Source organism: Phaseolus vulgaris, chromosome 2, assembly GCF_000499845.2.
Source record: "Phaseolus vulgaris cultivar G19833 chromosome 2, P. vulgaris v2.0, whole genome shotgun sequence".
In the NCBI taxonomy this organism is placed as follows: domain Eukaryota; kingdom Viridiplantae; phylum Streptophyta; class Magnoliopsida; order Fabales; family Fabaceae; genus Phaseolus; species Phaseolus vulgaris.
The window spans coordinates 25,605,362-25,622,516 of NC_023758.2; the positions used below are offsets into that span (position 1 = coordinate 25,605,362).

Here is a 17,155-nt window from a genome sequence, read left to right on the forward strand (position 1 = left end):
GCTTCGGTTCCTTTTTCTATTTGTTGTTCCTCATTGTTTCTTCTTCATTTCTAGCTTAATTGTTCGGTGCATTTCTGTTCTTATGCATTTTGTTCGGTGCTTTTGCCTTTTCATTCAATTTGTTCGGTTCAATTTGACAATACATGGAACTTCCATATGAGTTTGGATTTTGGTACTAGTCTTGGTGAGTTCTTGATCATAGAACCTTGATCCAATTCTATCATAAAGTGCCTATCTCATATCCAACTCAAGATGATTCCTAAGAATGTCAAGAATCATTCATATTGTGCTATTGGAATCATATCAGTCCTTATGAACATGGTTTTCATTGGACAAATTAGGTTCACCTTTTTCCTGGTTTTCTTTTTCCGCCAACACTTCTTCCAAACGGCTAACAACTTTCTCTAGCGTACCAATGACGGCCGCTTGATGATCAAGTGCACGACTCAAGGCCTCGTTTTCTTTAACAATTTCTGCAAGTTCACGTATTTTTTTCGTCTTCCCTTTTTTTCCAGAGCAGGGTTCTTTCAAGGCCTCTTTGACAACTTCTTGATGAAGCTCTTCCTTTGTCAGAGGAACCTCAACAATAACATGTACATGAACATGATAATGACTTTAAACAAACCAGCAGGAAAAATGCAACATATTATATACACCAAAAAATAATAATAAACTCACTAAGTTTTTCTGCAGAGTAGAAGCAACTCCACTATCAGGAAATTTGACATCCTTCCAAAACAAAATTTGGGGGAACTTGGCACATCTACTTTGGCCTTTCGTCTTGGCGAATAAGACATGCTCCAACGCCCACATCTACATCATTCCAAAATAAGGCCAATATAATGATGAGTATAAACATTGATTATAATACAATGGATACATTAAGTATAAAATATGATACGGTGAATATACCTGCAACAGATAAACACAACCAACAATGCAAAAATAATTTGAATTTCCTTTGTTGGTAATCGACATCGAAGCACAACACAAACTACCAACCAAATAGTCGTAAACTACACCACCCCAATCATACCGATGAAGACACTGAATGTTATCAATTATCTTAAACAACCCTAAAAATACCCTACCACTTCTATTTGGCAAGAGGAACTCTGACAAACCTAACAAAATGTATAACCTACAAAATTCATCGATACTACATTGCTTAGAACCATTGGCACGTTTGATTAGTTCATCGTAGATCATGTCAACACTGACATTTGTACTATGAAATATGGTCCTAGTCTGACAATCAATATTGTTATTACCCAAATCAATGTTCTCTCCAGCAACCCTGAAACCCAAACTTACATACACATCTAACCGTGTAAATGGAACAAATATAGATCGTATCCAAAAACCTCCCCTCCTCTCAACCCATCTGAAACATAGCTCCCGCAACAAAGTCTTACTCATTTTCAGTGTCTTTCCCAACGACAATATCCATGCAAATGGGGTTGCTTGAATACAACTTTTTTATTCCTCCGTTATCATGGTATTCATAACCCCTAAATACTTTGTTCTACAACACCGTCGCACTGCAACCTAAATACAAATACCAAACCAAAAACACAATGAAAATAAGTCCATAAAGAAATGCACAGATTAAATTTAGATAATTATTCAATCAAACCTGATCCTGACATTCCAATTCCTAGGCATCACTTGAAGTCTTTCTCATGTCCCACCTGTAACCAAACGACAATTCCATAATCCATACTCTATCCAATTCAACGAGTAAATCTGCTTACCTATTCACAGGACCACAAACACAACCACACAAGGCACACCACAACACACCAAAGGGCCACGACCCTACCCATGGCAAGGCCATGCACTGAACGGGAAAAGTGGTTACCCAAGTTAAAAACACTAATTACCTATTCAGAGGATGAACATGTGCCACAAAATCATACTCAATCCCACTCACAATGGTAGCATGCACCAACAAACAACCACACAAGGCACAACACAACACACTAAAGGGCCACGGCCCTACCCATGGCAAGGCCATGCACTGAACGGGAAAAGTGGTTACCCAGGTTCAAAAAAGTGGTTACCCAGGTTGCAAAAACTGGTTACCTATAAACAGCATGAACATGTGCCACTAAACCATACCCAATCCCACCTACAATGGTAGCATGCACCAACAAAAAACCACACAAGGCACAACACAACACACAAAAGGGCCACGACCCTACCCATGGCAAGGCCATACCTTGAACGGGAAAAGTGATTACCCAGGTTCAAAAAAATGGTTACCCAGGTTGCAAAAATTGGTTACGTATAAACAACATGAACGTGTGCCACAAAACCATACCCAATCACACCCACAATGGTAGCATGCACCAACAAACAACCACACAAGGCACAACACAACACACCAAAGGGCCACGACCCTACCCATGGCAAGGTCATGCACTGAACGGGAAAAGTGGTTACCCAGGTTCAAAAAAGTGGTTACCCAGGTTGCAAAAACTGGTTACCTATAAACAGCATGAACATGTGCCACAAAACCATACCCAATCACACCCACAATGGTAGCATGCACCAACAAACAACCACACAAGGCACAACACAACACACCAAAGGGCCACGACCCTACCCATGGCAAGGTCATGCACTGAACGGGAAAAGTGGTTACCCAGGTTCAAAAAAGTGGTTACCCAGGTTGCAAAAACTGGTTACCTATAAACAGCATGAACATGTGCCACAAAACCATACCCAATCACACCCACAATGGTAGCATGCACCAACAAACAACCACAAGGCACAACACAACACACCAAAGGGCCACGGCCCTACCCATGGCAAGGTCATGCACTAAACGGGAAAAGTGGTTACCCAGGTTCAAAAAAGTGGTTACCTATAAACAACATGAACATGTGCCACTAAACCATACCCAATCCCACCCACAATGGTAGCATGCACCAACAAACAACCACACAAGGCATAACACAACACACCAAAGGGCCACGACCCTACCCATGGCAAGGTCATGCCTTGAACGGGAAAAGTGGTTACCCAGGTTCAAAAAACTGCTTACCCAGGTTCCAAAAACTGGTTACCTATAAACAGCGTGAACATGTGCCGTAAACCCTAAACCCACTCCCACCCACGATCCTATCATAGACCAACAAACAACCATTAATGCACACAACAACAAATCAACAATTTATCAACGTTCGATTTCGGTTTGCGTTTACCTCAATGACGAAGGCCTTACGACAACAAATGTATGCTCTTACCTTCGATTAGAGGTTTTACCGTTCTCCCTCCCTCCGCAATGTCGACGACGACGACACCTTCTACGTTTTCTTTCCTCACTCCGATGGACGTACCCTTCTTTCACCACCGACAACTATGCCCTACTTTGGAGGATTTCGCCCCAAATTCTCCCGCTTTCAGAATAAAGAAAAAGTCTAAAATCACCATTCTACCCTCGCATAAACTAACACTTACATTGATTTTCACTAAAAACCGCCGTATTCTTATGCAGTACCGTCTACCCTCACATAAATAAGGCTTTACATCGGTTTTGTTCAAACACCGCCGTTTTCGAGTGTAGACGTACCCTTCTTTCACCACCGACAACTATGCCCTACTTTGGAGGATTTCGCCCCAAATTCTCCCACTTTCAGAATAAAGAAAAAGTCTAAAATCACCATTCTACCCCCGCATAAACTAACACTTACATCGATTTTCACTAAAAACCGCCGTATTCTTATGCAGTACCGTCTACCCTCACATAAATAAGGCTTTACATCAGTTTTGTTCAAACACCGCCGTTTTCGAGTGTAGATTCATTCTCAAATATTGCATTTCGTAACCTTGCCACATTGACAATTCCGACCACGTGGACAGCGTCAAAAATGTGTAATGTGCTGAGGGAGTTAATAAAACATTTTCCTTTGAGTATATGCCTTCTAGGTAATCATTTTAATCCCCTCAAGATTTCCTTTTACATATGTCTCTTCAATTAAATGATTATTAAAATAAGTTATAAAGTCTAATAATACTATATTACATTTCAGCACAAATGCCAAACTTCTCAACAAGTTCCATTAAATTATTTAGTAGTAACTTAGTTTCAGTACGAGCATTTCCCCCAGTTGCCAAAACAAATACATAAATTTCTGAAAAATGGGGCATTTCTTAAACCCTGTTGCCTTCAACCTATATTTCCTAGTTCCTATGACTAGGCCAAGCGTAATAACTCCAGGGCTTCACCACTGTGCATCTTTTTGCTAACTCTCAGCTTCCTATAATCTTCATAAATAAAAGGCCGATACAGACGAGGGTGATCATGGTCCACCAGTTCCTCTGGGGCCTCAACATTCCTATTTCTTGGTGCCAACATAAATGTAGCAATTGAAAAACGTTTGGTGGCTTCCTTGCATTGCACACGGTGTATCAAATTGCAAAACCTTCCATTGCTCCACACCTGCATATATATGCATACAATTGCATGCTCAAGTTTATCCATAACAGCATAACAAGCCTCAGAAATTAATCTCTGGGTGGTTTCTATTAACTTACACGAGCAATGTCTCCAAGATTCACTAGGAGGCTCCCAGGGAAAGGAGGAACTGGCAGAAATGAGGCAGAAGGGTTGAGCACTTCAAGACCACCAACATTTTCATCATCTTGAAGAATGGTTAAGAAGCCTGAATCTGTGTGTATTTGAACTCCACTGGACCCTACTGCTTCTGGAGTGAAGTTATATTTGTTAATTCTGAACTGACATAGCCAGTCCTTGAAATCATCAACAACAACTCCTAGAGATTCAGCTATCTTTAGTCCTATCTTCACTGCCAAACCATGAATTGCTTCCCCATATCTCTCTACGATTTCCCTGTCAAAATCATCACTTCACACTTCAAAAAAAGCCAATGTAAAATTGTCCTCTCCAACGTGCCAATGGGGTCAAAATAACAATTATAAGCAGTACAAAATATATAAAACAATGTGGCTGAGTTTTATAAATATTTGTTGAATGAAGTTTCATTACTTCAATATATTTATGACAACTTTGACTATCAAATTTATTAAGATAACTTACAAAACCTTATATCTAAATACTACTTTTACATATTCATTCAACTGCCTCCTAAATCAATGTGGCACAGAGCTTCGTTTGTATTTTTTTTAAATTATTTTTAATTCATATAATTTATAACCTTTAAAATATCTAATTATGAAGCTGTAAAGACCGGATTTAAATATATTTTTATATTTTATTTAAAATTCATTTTATACAAAAAAAAATGTTTTATTCCTTTTACAGTGCTAGAAAAATAAAAAGAAAGAGAAATTATGAGATAAACATAAGGCATAATGGAAAAGATATATAGAGAAAGAAATGTAAAAAATAATTATGTAAACAAAGCTAAAGCAGTAAATAATAGAGAGAAAAAGGAGAAAAGGAGGAGAAAAGAGTAACCTGTGGTGGGGAGAAGCATGAAGTTGAGAGCAGAAATTGTGCAGAGATTGTGAAGAAGCGAAATCATAGAGGCTTAGGGCCTCGTAAAAAGGGTTAACTGCAGTTGGTGCCATGTAACCACTGCCTGCAATGACTTCTGTGTTGCGTTTTTTGATCTCGAAAGGAAGATCAAGCAACGCTTCATTGACCTTCCTCATCTCAGCCATTAGGGTTGGTGGAATTGAGTGGTTGATGATCCTGAAACAACCCCATCTTTCACATGCCTTTCTCAGCTTCTCGCACTCCCCCTCCTCACAATCAATCTTCTCCATATCAACCACTGGAATATTGCTCTCTTCCATTCTACTATCCCTGCTCTTCTGTTCCAGTGGAGATGGAGATCACGAGGATGAAGAGACAACAGGGCTATTTATTCACACTTTTCTTTTAAGTATTTTGGGAACTTTTTTTTCCACCTAATCATTTTTAACTTTGACCCACTCATTTTTTAAATTTCAAAATTGTCTTTATTTATAAAAAAAATAGAATAGTTTTTATTTTCGAAATTGAAATTCTACATATCAACTCTGAACAAATTTTAAAGAATAGTAAATAGTTTCCCTTTTTTCGCTACATACTACTAGTAAATAATTTTGGGTTTCTGGGTAAATATAAATAAAATTATTTTTAAACTATGGAGTGAGGCAAATACTAAACATATTATTGACTAGTGGTAGATTTTAGCGTTGGAATGTGTAATTTTATTAAAAAATACCAAAATTTGATGCCTTTAAGATGAGGAAACAAATTCAACGCACGATGTTCTGTCGATGGATCCTTCGCATATGCAAAAAAGGAATTCAAAAGGAAAACACTTTTTTCTAATTGTTATACTTTTTAAACTTCAAGTAACTTTACTAAACTTATTATTCCTACTTTTCTATTATCATTATTGTTCGTACTACCCAAAAACAATTAATAGAAGTACACATTAATAAGAGATAACCGACATAATTAATTTCACATTTACATAAATACAAAATAATTTAATTAGCTTAATTGCGTATATAAAAATATATCGAATGCACAAATAAAATAAAGAACAGATAATAATTAGAATTAATATTAATAAAATAATTACATAATCATAAATAAACATATAAACAATTGCCATAACTTTTACAAGTTTCGTTTTCAAGTAAACTCCTTTTATTCTAAGAGGTTGTGTAAAAATATTGCAGAACTGAAAAGATAAGCCTGAAAAATGATCAAACACTACTAAAACTTGTTTTATTTTGCATCAGCTAAGGATCTATAATTTTGAAATATTTAATCCCATAGAAGAATTCAATCTCCTAAACCATTCAATCTCAATACTGACATCCTCCTTTGCTACGAAAATTGAGTAGACTGATAAATGTCTTCAATTATAACTTATAATCAAACTAATTTATTTTAGGCAGACATTGGAAACTGGATCTCCTTGAGAAGATTTAACCTGTTGCATAATGTAGATATTTATATGTGAACAAATTAAAATATTAAAAATAATATATATGTACATGATTCAACTATACATTTTGCATCTCAGATAAATTAGAACCTATGAAGCCTGTGCAATCTCTGTTAATTGGGAAGTGATCACACAACATTCCAAAATCTGAAGTGCAGAAAATGGTAAATCCTGTCTATTTGTGAGTTTCTATTTGCCTAGAATTACTACATAGAATGCCGGCCATCACTCCTCTCTTTAGTTGGTCTTTCTTCTATGATTTCTTCCAACTCTTCATCCTCTCCTCTCTTACCTGCTTGCTCCTTCCAATATGCAACCAATTTCTTCAGTCGAGCTATTTCTTTTGAAGACACATTTTTGCTTGGATCATTCACAATTGATCTCACTCGTGATGCATACCTGAATTAGCATAAAATTCTGAATTAGCAAAAAATATAAACACAAGAAAATATTAGCCATATAAAACTTTGGGTTAACTATGTTCTTTTTTCTCAGAGCTTACTTTTTGCATATTTCATTTACTTCCTAAACTGAATTCTGTTTTTGTCCCTTGTACTTTTCCTAAGTTTTAATCCCTACTGTCAAACATGGTTACTTGATGATTAAGGTTGTTACTTGACCGCAGAGACTAAACTGTTAATAGAAACCAAATGCATTGGAGACTACATGTGAAACTAGCAAAAAGGTTGAGACTAAAAACATAATTGCCCCAAAACTATTGAAGTGTTGAATGAAAACGTAGTTTCTTTTGAAAATTTGAAGGTAAACTTTTTTAAGTTTAAATAAAGAAAACAAAGATTAAAAGAATGTACATACATTAGAGAGTTGTGAGTCTCATCCAAGCTTGATTCTGTTGGAGATACATTCACAAACATGAGAGTTTTGGCATTACCCCCAAGTGAATCACTCATCAACATCGTTAACTTGTGATTTCTGTAAGGTATGTGTTGACCACCAGAAGACAAAGCACTAATAACATCTCCTAGTGCTGATAATGATTTGTTGATACTTTGAGCTTCTTTAAGTTGATTACCTGCTGAGCCTGACTTTTTTACTCTTTCTGAGCCAGCAAGATCCACAAAACTTAACTGTATGACAAATCCAAAAGAACAAAATTAACATCTATAATAACTCAAGTTCATCAAATACTGATGTTTCAAATTGTTCCAAGATTGATACATTTATACTTTTATTCAAGGTAAAAGACATGTATAATGATACCTTTCCCCTTGCAGTTGATTGGCTTTGAAGATTGGTACTTTCAATGACAACTGATAGTATGAGATGAGATCTTGAGCTTTCGTCATTCATTCGTGTCCCTGATGTATGTCGCTGCTCAGATCCCCTCTGTATTATGCTATTTAATTCCTCCACGGTAGAAATGGACACAATTGTTACGTTTTCAACTGCTACCATTCCCTAAAATTAGAGTAAAATAAAACTATTACAATTAGGGAATGCAATGCATGAATACAATAAACTGTGTTCGGAAGCCTTTAAAAGATATCAAATTTCAATTCTTTGCATTGAAGAACAAAATATCTAGAGAAATGGAAGTTTACATTCACAACATAGGAAAAATCACCTTTGAATCCTTCTTAATATCTAATTTTAAACGCTTTGCATTCTTGGGTAACAGAAGATCTACAAGTGTATCTTGATATAATTCCAGCATATATGCCTGCATCAAAGATACAAAAGATGACATCAGACAACAAACACGGACTTTTGCAAAGCTCATGATTTGTTGTGGTTAAGTTGCTCAACATTAAACACATTGAAAGACAGAGGGAGAAAATATAATTTAATCATTTATCTATGCAAAACAATTATATTTACATTCAGTGGATTTAATGACACCACATCTATAAAACGCAGTGAGAAATATTCATTAATTGACATTTCACCATTGTTACCTTCAAGGAAAAAGAATACTTGTTACTATCTCTCCTTAAAATCCTGAAAAGTTCTGCAGTAGCACGTGGGGTGAGCCCAGGATTGTTTTCAGCTCCATAGATTGTAAAAGTCTTTCCAGAGCCAGTTTGACCGTAGGCAAATATGCAAACATTATAACCATCTACAGCAGATTGCACTAGGTACTGCATTGAAAATGTAAAAAGTAAAACATCAGTAAGGAGTATAAAAATTGTTAAATGTATTTCAATGTATCTATTATCTAAAGCAAAAAGCAACTATGGTCTTTAATTTGTTATACTAATACTTGCCCTAGTATCTTCAAATATATCTTCTTGAGTGGCATCACCATCAAATACACGGTCATATATGTGCTGTTTTGATTTATCATCTTTCCATGGGTGCTCAACCGTAAACTCATCAACAGTAGTAAGAGAATCTCTTTCTTTGTTTGCAATCTCTTTTTCGCTAAGAGGTCTTAACCGACAATAAACTCTTATTTTGCCTTTCATATCTGAAATAAAGAATCAAATTCGGATGTAGTTATTATATCAGTTATATATGTAAATCTACACATTCACATACGCATAACAATTGTTGCATAGATACTTTCTGTACACCACCTTCTATGGTATTAAAATATCTCTTTCTTAGAACCTGTTCTTCCTTATAAAGCAATTCCATTTCAGCTAGTTGAGCCGCTTGCATCTTCAGAATGACAGCTGTCTGTTCATTCTTTCTATCAATGTCCTACATGTACCAAAAAGGAATTTTTAAAAAATAATTATACACTGAAAGTGAATGCCTGTGGCATTCTAACCAAAATGAAAATAAAAATAAGAGCACCAAAACCTCTTTCATTTCTCTCAATTCTTCTAGTTCATCTAAATTGTTCTTCAAAGCAGCCACTTCAGAGTCCTTGACCGAAAGTGTAGACTTGGCCACAGTCAATTCTTGTCTAAACATATCCAGTTTTAGTTCAAGGTCATACACCTGAGAGTTCAAATTCTTGCGTTCTTGCTCAAGTTTACATTGTAGAGAATTAATCTGCATTACACCCACCACTAAGGCGTTGATTGAACATCATCTTAGATTAAAAAATATGGATTTTAATTAAAATAGAGTTCCAATATTCTATGTTACCTCTTCTTCACTGTTCTTCTCAAACTCAAATAGCTTCTGTTCCAAAATCAACTTTTCACTTCTCAAGCCTTTGATAGTCTCTTCAGCTACAAGCAGCTCACCTTTACATAGTTTTAGGTCTTCTTCAAGTTTTTGTGACACCTTAAGCACCAACCGAAGTCCAAAAATTATACATTAGTGACAATGTACTACTCGGGAAGGAAAGAACAAATGAATAGCCAGCCAGTTTCAGAAACCATATTACTTGGTTATTTGCTTGAGGTGTGTCCTTTTTGGTGGCGTTTTCTGTAACCAGATTGCTCAGCTTGGCCATCTTTTCTTCCATGTTTTTTTTCTCTAGAATTTTAGCCTAGTAGATTGCATAATCATCACTAAGACAGCTCAATAATGAATAGATTAAAATAAGACTGCTTCTGTGAAAATTTAAGACCTTTACCTGAAGTTCCTTATCTTTTTCGTAGCATAATGACCTAAGTTTGTCACGGTCACCAGTAACTTCAGCAAGACTCTGCTTATCAGCTTTTAAAGACTTTTTTAAGCCATCTATTTCTTGTAGCATTTCCTCTTCTTCCTTTTGCTTCTCACGCAATTTTTCTAGCAACTAATCAACATGATTTAGAAATATTACAACAAATAATTGAGACATGTATTTTACAGCCCAACAGTAAAAGGATGGCTCAATGAATGTTTGTTTGATTCAGCTGATTTTGAAGAAACATTAACCTTTCTTGACAGCTTTCCGATAGCACTTTTGGGGTAAAACAGACTATGATTTCTCAAAGTTTAAGCAGAAGCAAACACAGTACACCAAATCAAAAGATTGATGTCTCCAATATATCATGTATATACATAATTTCGTGCAAGAAAGTGATCTCTTGATCTACAAAAAGTAAATTCAGTTTTGGGCCTTATACTATGGACCTATTTGGACGAATTTTTCCATAAACTCCTTCTAGGAGAAAAAAATAAGAGGAAAAACTGAACTTAGAACTTGTAGAAACTATCTCATATAATTTCTCTAATTTCTATTTTTTAATTTGTGCATAAGCAAATTTTAGCTTATTGGGAAATTAATTTCATTTTTTCCTTCTTATTTTCCTCTCCTAAAAAGTGTTATTGAGATGTTCGTCCAAGCAAAGCCCTAACTCTATAGTCTAAAGCCAAAATTAGGATGAGATATGCTTTACTCTTCAAATAGAAGCAAATAAACCCTATGAATTTCTTTTACTATGCAATTACTCAAAAGAAATTACCTTTAGTTTGGACTCTATTTTATGCCCTACGTAACATACAATGAGCTAGTTTGGACAAACTTATCAACAACTACTTAAAATAAAAGAAATTAAAAAATAAATCAATTTTCTCTCAAAGTTAGAACAAACTTGTATGTCACCTTTTTTTGGAAGCCACATTTAACTTGTCAAAAAGTTTAAGTGCATAACTAGATTTTAACTTATAGGAGAATTCAATTCATTTTATTTCATTATTTCTTCTCCTGTAAGAACTTATAGAAAAGTTTATCTGGATTGAGCCAATAACATGTATTAGAAGCTTAGACTTACTTGATCAGCATTTGTTTGAGACTCTTCAGCAAGTTTTGATAAATCTTGAACACGTTTTTCATACAATTCCAAATTAGAAGGCTTATAATTAGTAGGAGTGTCTTCATTCAAAGAACCACCCACAGTAGATCGAGCTTTGGAATAGCGACGCAGCATAACATCATTTATGTGTGTCTGAAGAGCTACACAAATTTCTTCTCCCTTCAAAAGAATGATATAATGACATTGGTATAGTGAGGAAGAATGAATCAAGTCCACCACAAAACTAAGAACATGCCAATACCTGCTTCGTCTCAAACTGAAATATGTGAAGAACACCTGCAACTCGCATTTTAAAAAATACTGCAGTATTGCTGCTTCCAAATTGCATTATGTCTCTCAACTCGGCAGAGTGCATATACTCCTTTGGAACAGGACGGAAAAAATGGACCTAGTAATAGTTCATACGAAAAAACATTCAATTAAACTAAAACTTGTTTTTAATAAGAAGTTTTAAGCCTTATAATATTATAATTTAATCATTTGTTTGTCATACCCCTCTTTTGTTGATTCCCAAAATAATTCGTCCAGGCAAGAGTCCAATAGGATCATCAATTTTGCGAACATTGAAGAAAACAGAAAACCCATAAGGAATTGTTCTCAATATATGGAGAAATTGTTGTCTTGCATCATCTTTAGTCACATGCGCCTGTAAAGGGAACAAAATCTTAAATCAGACAATGAAGAAAGTCATAATATTTCATCAAAATGTAATAGCTTTAGTTTAGGCAAATATTGATTTCCATGATCAAAACTGATACATAAGTGGAAAATGACTTTGTTAGATGCTAAGCGAATGGTTTTGAAATAAGATGAACAACACAAGCTACAAGAACAACAAATTAATCATACTTAACACAGATCAAAGGTTAAAGAAAAGTAAATAGATGGTTCTTGGGAAGTATCCCAGACCCATACCAGTGAATGATAGCAAGAAAGAATGTCCAACTCCCATTCCCGTTTTGCTCGAGTCATTGCTATTTGTCTAGGCAGAAATCGCTCCAGGAATGAATTCCAGTCACTGATCAATACAAAAATCTCAGAGTTGATAAAATCACAATAAAAAAATAAAAAAGAGGGGTCCCTGACCATAACATTATTAATCAAGAGAAGCTAAACACTTGCGAAATAAATATGACAAGATGAACATTGAAAATCACTAACGTGCATGATTCAGGTCTTCTAACAAATCCTATCTCAGCCAAGATTTGCAATGCAGAAAGCTGAGAAGCGTCATCCCTTCCAATAGGATAGTTACCCAAAATATAATCATGCTGCAACTGTAACAACACATCCACGCAGAACAATTAATATCTTGAAGGTAATTGCTATTTTATTCAATAATAACTAGATATAATCTTAATTCACTCATACAACTGAGACAAAAAAAAAGGCATACTTGTACATAGGACAACTGCAAAAACATTGGATCTGAAACAGCTTCATCTGATTCACGAAATAACTTTTTCTTGAATATTAGCTTACAGTGCAAAATTTCTCCCTTACTTCGTTCTTTAACTGCCTTAAATTCCGCCAGCAGATCCCCGACATATTTATTATCATCTAACCCAATGTACTCCTCTGAGTAACAAAAAAAGATCTGTTAGACTACTGATCTCGGTAAGAATAATGACACTAACAAGCAAGTAGTGGAAAAAAACATGCCATTCCCAGAATCAGGCGACTTGGCCCCGGTAACAACTTTTCGACATTCAAATAAGCTAAAGCTCGAGTATGTTGACAATTTAATGATCCCCGCAAGTTCCTGAAGCAAATGTAAGTTAATGAATAGAAGGATTTAAACTTGATAAAGTAAACACAATTGAAGCAATCGAGAATCAATTCAGAGAGAAAATGACTATTGCTAAGTTTGGATAAACTTCTTAACAAACATTGCGGAAGAAGAAAATAAGGTGGTGAAATAAATAAAACTTTAGTCAGAGGTTTAAAATCAACTTAAACACTTTACCTTCTTCTAAAACTCTCCCATTTAACTTCTCCAAAACTGAAGTATATAAGTTGGATTTAACTTGGGAGAAGTTTGATTCATTTCACCTCTCTATTTCTTCCCCATAAATCCTATAAATGTTTATGGAGAAGTTTATCTAAACTAGAGCTATGTCTATGACATCATAGCAGTAGGGTGTTAAAGTCATAATCATAGTTAAATTGATACTGCGCAAACAAACTTTTCTTCCTATTAGCCGTATATGAAGCAAAGTTCACCAAGTGAAGCCCTTCCATGAATCACGCATTCATAAAAAAAACATAATACTTTTAAGAACTTTATAGTCCTAGTTCAATTTCCTCATTCTTCCATATATGTTATGTACATTTGCATCAGTTAAAAATGTATGTTGCAGGCCTAAATCCTAGAAGAGATATCACATAAGCATTCAAAGGTTTGAAAGAACCTCAACAGCATCAGCAACTGTTGTTGACAAGTCATATGTAATTTCTTCAAATGTTTCATCCAGAAAGAACACTATAGTTGTAAGCCTTTTCCCGGTTAACATGGCTTCAATCTCAATAGGTCCAGGTATTATATGTCTAGGACCAGCCTTGACAGAGTGCTTCAAAGCATTTAACGTATTTAATGCAAGGGCTCGGATCTCAGAATCAATAATCACACCATGTGCCACATTATGAACATATTCTGACAGATATGCTCCAATGTCTTTACTGGGAGGCATGGACAAAGCACATAAATACATAAGCTCCCATGCTTTAATCAAGCTTTCCCTGCTTTTTCAAACCAAAAAGGTATTAATTACTAGCATGACACATGAAGCACAACACACAATACAAATGAAATTTACATACCTCTCAGGGTTGTTTCTCGTTTGTTTTGATATCTGGAGAAAAAGTTCATCTCGGAGTTCTGAACGCTTCAAACTTTGCTTGTATAATTTGCCAACAAGCTCAACTCGTTCATCTATGTTTATTGGAGTTACACGATCAGATGAATCAACTCCAATATATTTCAAAATTATTAGAAATAACTTTGTTGCTCGGCTGGCCAAGTCACTATTCAGCTTAAGCAAAGATGTAGGTATTGAATCCTGCAGAAATTAGCAAGTTATCCTTTCATGTGCCAAAAAAAATAAAATTAACCATACACCATGGAAAGATTGGTATTTGATTACTTTTTGGAAACAAAGCATGTCCTCAAATGTAAATTTCTCTCGAACTTGGGGGCCCACAGATCTTTTTGAAAAAAATCCACGTTTTCCAGCAGACTGAATTTGTTTATGCATCAGTTTTAAGAACCCTTCCACCTATAACAAGCAACATTGAGGAAAACTTCGTGATGACAAATGACCATACACTTAATTGAAGCAATAAATTAAAAACTATCATTAATGCAGGAACTTAGACGAAACTCATTGAGACACAAATTACTAAGGAAGCAAAATTATTCAAGAAACCTATATATAGTCCAACCTGCAATCTATCAATCAAGGGTACAGCTCCAGCGAGTTCTGCTGGAATAGCAGTTGATAGGGTTCTTGGTGTACTGCAACATACAAATAAAATACAAAGTTACAGTCTGAAGAAGCTTGCATATAGGCACATAGAAAACTCACTCTTTGTTAACTGGCCACTCAATTCGAGGGGAAAATCTTAGTAACTATAGACAATTTCTGGCAAGCAACAAAACATGATAATGGCTTTCCTAGAGTGCAACGGATAAAGTTTCAAATGCAGCGTGACATTTGGTTTATATGTAAAATTTGGTACAGTAATTTAGAAATTGAGCCTATCTCTTGTATTGCATAGCATAATATCTTCTAACATGAGCATTACAAATCATAAGATGCTAATTTCTACCAAACCATAGGTTATTAAACATAGAATGTAAATATATATTTGAGTAATCTCCAATGAATATCCAGAAGAAAAGATGATACTGACGGTGGTGCGAAATTAGAGCCGTCACTATCATAGCCATCACAATTGCTAACAGATGCATGGCTGTGTAATGGAGTAGCCTCATTGCCATTGCTAGAACCAAAGGAAGATCTGTTTGTTCTAACACTATGGGCACTGGATGGTGGCACGTCAATGGTCATTTTGTTTGCCAGCAAGCAAAGCGAAACTAGTCAAACAACAAAGTATGTTCCTCCTAATGTCCCTCCACTGCGCGATAAAAACTGAAACATGAGCAAAAATTACACCCCATACACTGATACACCACTTAATTTATTCAGAACAAAATCAGATAAGAGATGTTAATGTGTGACAACTAACAAGCCAAAAACCTCCCAGGAAGTAGCAACACAACCAAGAATAAAATGTCTATGAATTGCAGCCTAAAACCAAACGAAGCCATCAACACACACCAACAGACCAAACCATTAAAACGAATGGGCAGTCCTGAAATTTTTCAAAAACAGCAAGAAAATAACAAAGGACAAAAACAAGACAATCCCAGAAACCGAAATGCTTCAACATTGAACTAGCAGGTACAAGATGGGCAAAAGTCAGAAGCTTGCGCATTTCCAAGTACCTCACTTGTAATTTCCATATCTATTCACCAACTCAAACAATAAAGAAACAAGGATTGAAAACAAAAAAAGCATAGGAAAATATAACCTTTGCAGCAGCAGCAGCAATGAGACTAAATGAGATGTGTTGTGCAAGAGAGAGAAAGAGAGAGATCTGGGTAAGTCAATGAGAGTGGATTCTGTTTACAAATGAGAGAAAGGGGAGTTCTTGATTTGAGACGGAAGGTTATACCGATGGACAAATGGAAGTGAGAGAAAGTCACGGGAGCATTATTAAACACCAAGGCTTTTTTGGGAACTCAAACACCTTTCTACTTTCTTCTTCTTCACTCATAAAACAACCTTCACATAAACAAAACACACAGAAACGATTAGACGACAAACATGAATGAGATACACACACCCCACATGGCCACATTCCTATCATTTAACATTTAACATTTAACATTTACCATAACTCTTCTGCTTCCATAAACAAATGCCAAATGTTAATTTAAATGAAATTTGCAGCTATAAAATATTTGCTTTGAAAAAGTATGCCATTGCAAAAACATATGGACAGAATAAAAACAAAAAAACTCTCCCTGCCATATAATTGCAGTGATGTAATAAAGTTAATAACTTCCATTAAATTGGTCTAATTAATAATCAATGTTCTGAAAGAAGAACCTTTTGTTTACCCTGTGAAGCTATACACTGTATATTTTAGTTTTATGTTATATGTGTGCCGTATGGGAATATAAAATGTGGAAATAATGAATAGACAATTTGAACAAGGCAAAGTGGGGCCTACAGTCTTTGTGAAAATTTTGTCCCTGTCTGTCTCCGGCGGGAAGAGGCCACCCAAAAATTCTTGCTTTCTCTCTCTCTCTCTCTCACACTTCACTTTCACTTTCCAGCACAAACCTCTGTGGGTCCAATCGATTATTTGAATTTAATAAAGTTATTGAAACTACTAACTTGTATATTTTTAAGCAATAAACGTTGGTAAAATTGATCATACAGAATAGAAAATTAAAATCAGTTATTCCACCAAACAATTGACTTGCTG

The 17,155-nt window shown here is 35.4% G+C and overlaps 3 protein-coding genes across 7 annotated transcripts; all 3 read right to left on the reverse strand.

Annotated features, from left to right (window-relative positions):
* Positions 1-303: 303 nt before the first annotated feature.
* LOC137809263 (uncharacterized) lies at positions 304-1,419 on the reverse strand. Its single transcript, XM_068610398.1, has 3 exons — positions 913-1,419; positions 679-813; positions 304-579 (listed from the first exon to the last, which is right to left on the reverse strand). Exons 1-3 carry the CDS (start codon positions 1,417-1,419, stop codon positions 304-306), a joined length of 918 nt encoding a protein of 305 aa, XP_068466499.1.
* Positions 1,420-4,051: 2,632 nt separating this feature from the next.
* Positions 4,052-6,032, reverse strand: LOC137811070 (2-oxoglutarate-dependent dioxygenase DAO-like). The gene is made up of 3 exons (XM_068612650.1): positions 5,447-6,032; positions 4,543-4,858; positions 4,052-4,447 (listed from the first exon to the last, which is right to left on the reverse strand). Exons 1-3 carry the CDS (start codon positions 5,785-5,787, stop codon positions 4,202-4,204), a joined length of 903 nt encoding a protein of 300 aa, XP_068468751.1. The 5' UTR covers positions 5,788-6,032; the 3' UTR covers positions 4,052-4,201.
* Positions 6,033-6,942: 910 nt separating this feature from the next.
* Positions 6,943-16,706, reverse strand: LOC137811071 (kinesin-like protein KIN-14I). 5 transcript variants are annotated; one of them, XM_068612656.1, is made up of 26 exons: positions 16,557-16,706; positions 16,337-16,446; positions 16,193-16,217; positions 15,512-15,736; positions 15,041-15,113; positions 14,743-14,874; positions 14,420-14,658; positions 14,011-14,338; positions 13,262-13,361; positions 12,996-13,177; positions 12,761-12,876; positions 12,515-12,617; positions 12,093-12,245; positions 11,841-11,987; positions 11,558-11,758; positions 10,432-10,596; positions 10,240-10,344; positions 9,996-10,136; positions 9,705-9,899; positions 9,476-9,602; positions 9,164-9,366; positions 8,855-9,037; positions 8,524-8,619; positions 8,160-8,357; positions 7,755-8,026; positions 6,943-7,337 (listed from the first exon to the last, which is right to left on the reverse strand). In XM_068612656.1, exons 4-26 carry the CDS (start codon positions 15,667-15,669, stop codon positions 7,145-7,147), a joined length of 3,810 nt encoding a protein of 1,269 aa, XP_068468757.1. In that variant the 5' UTR covers positions 15,670-15,736; positions 16,193-16,217; positions 16,337-16,446; positions 16,557-16,706; the 3' UTR covers positions 6,943-7,144. The 5 variants fall into 5 exon arrangements, with proteins under 5 accessions (XP_068468757.1, XP_068468755.1, XP_068468753.1 ...); XM_068612654.1 differs by having other exon boundaries at positions 16,193-16,446; XM_068612652.1 differs by having other exon boundaries at positions 15,512-15,750; positions 16,193-16,446; positions 16,557-16,661.
* Between the last annotated feature and the right edge of the window lie 449 nt (positions 16,707-17,155).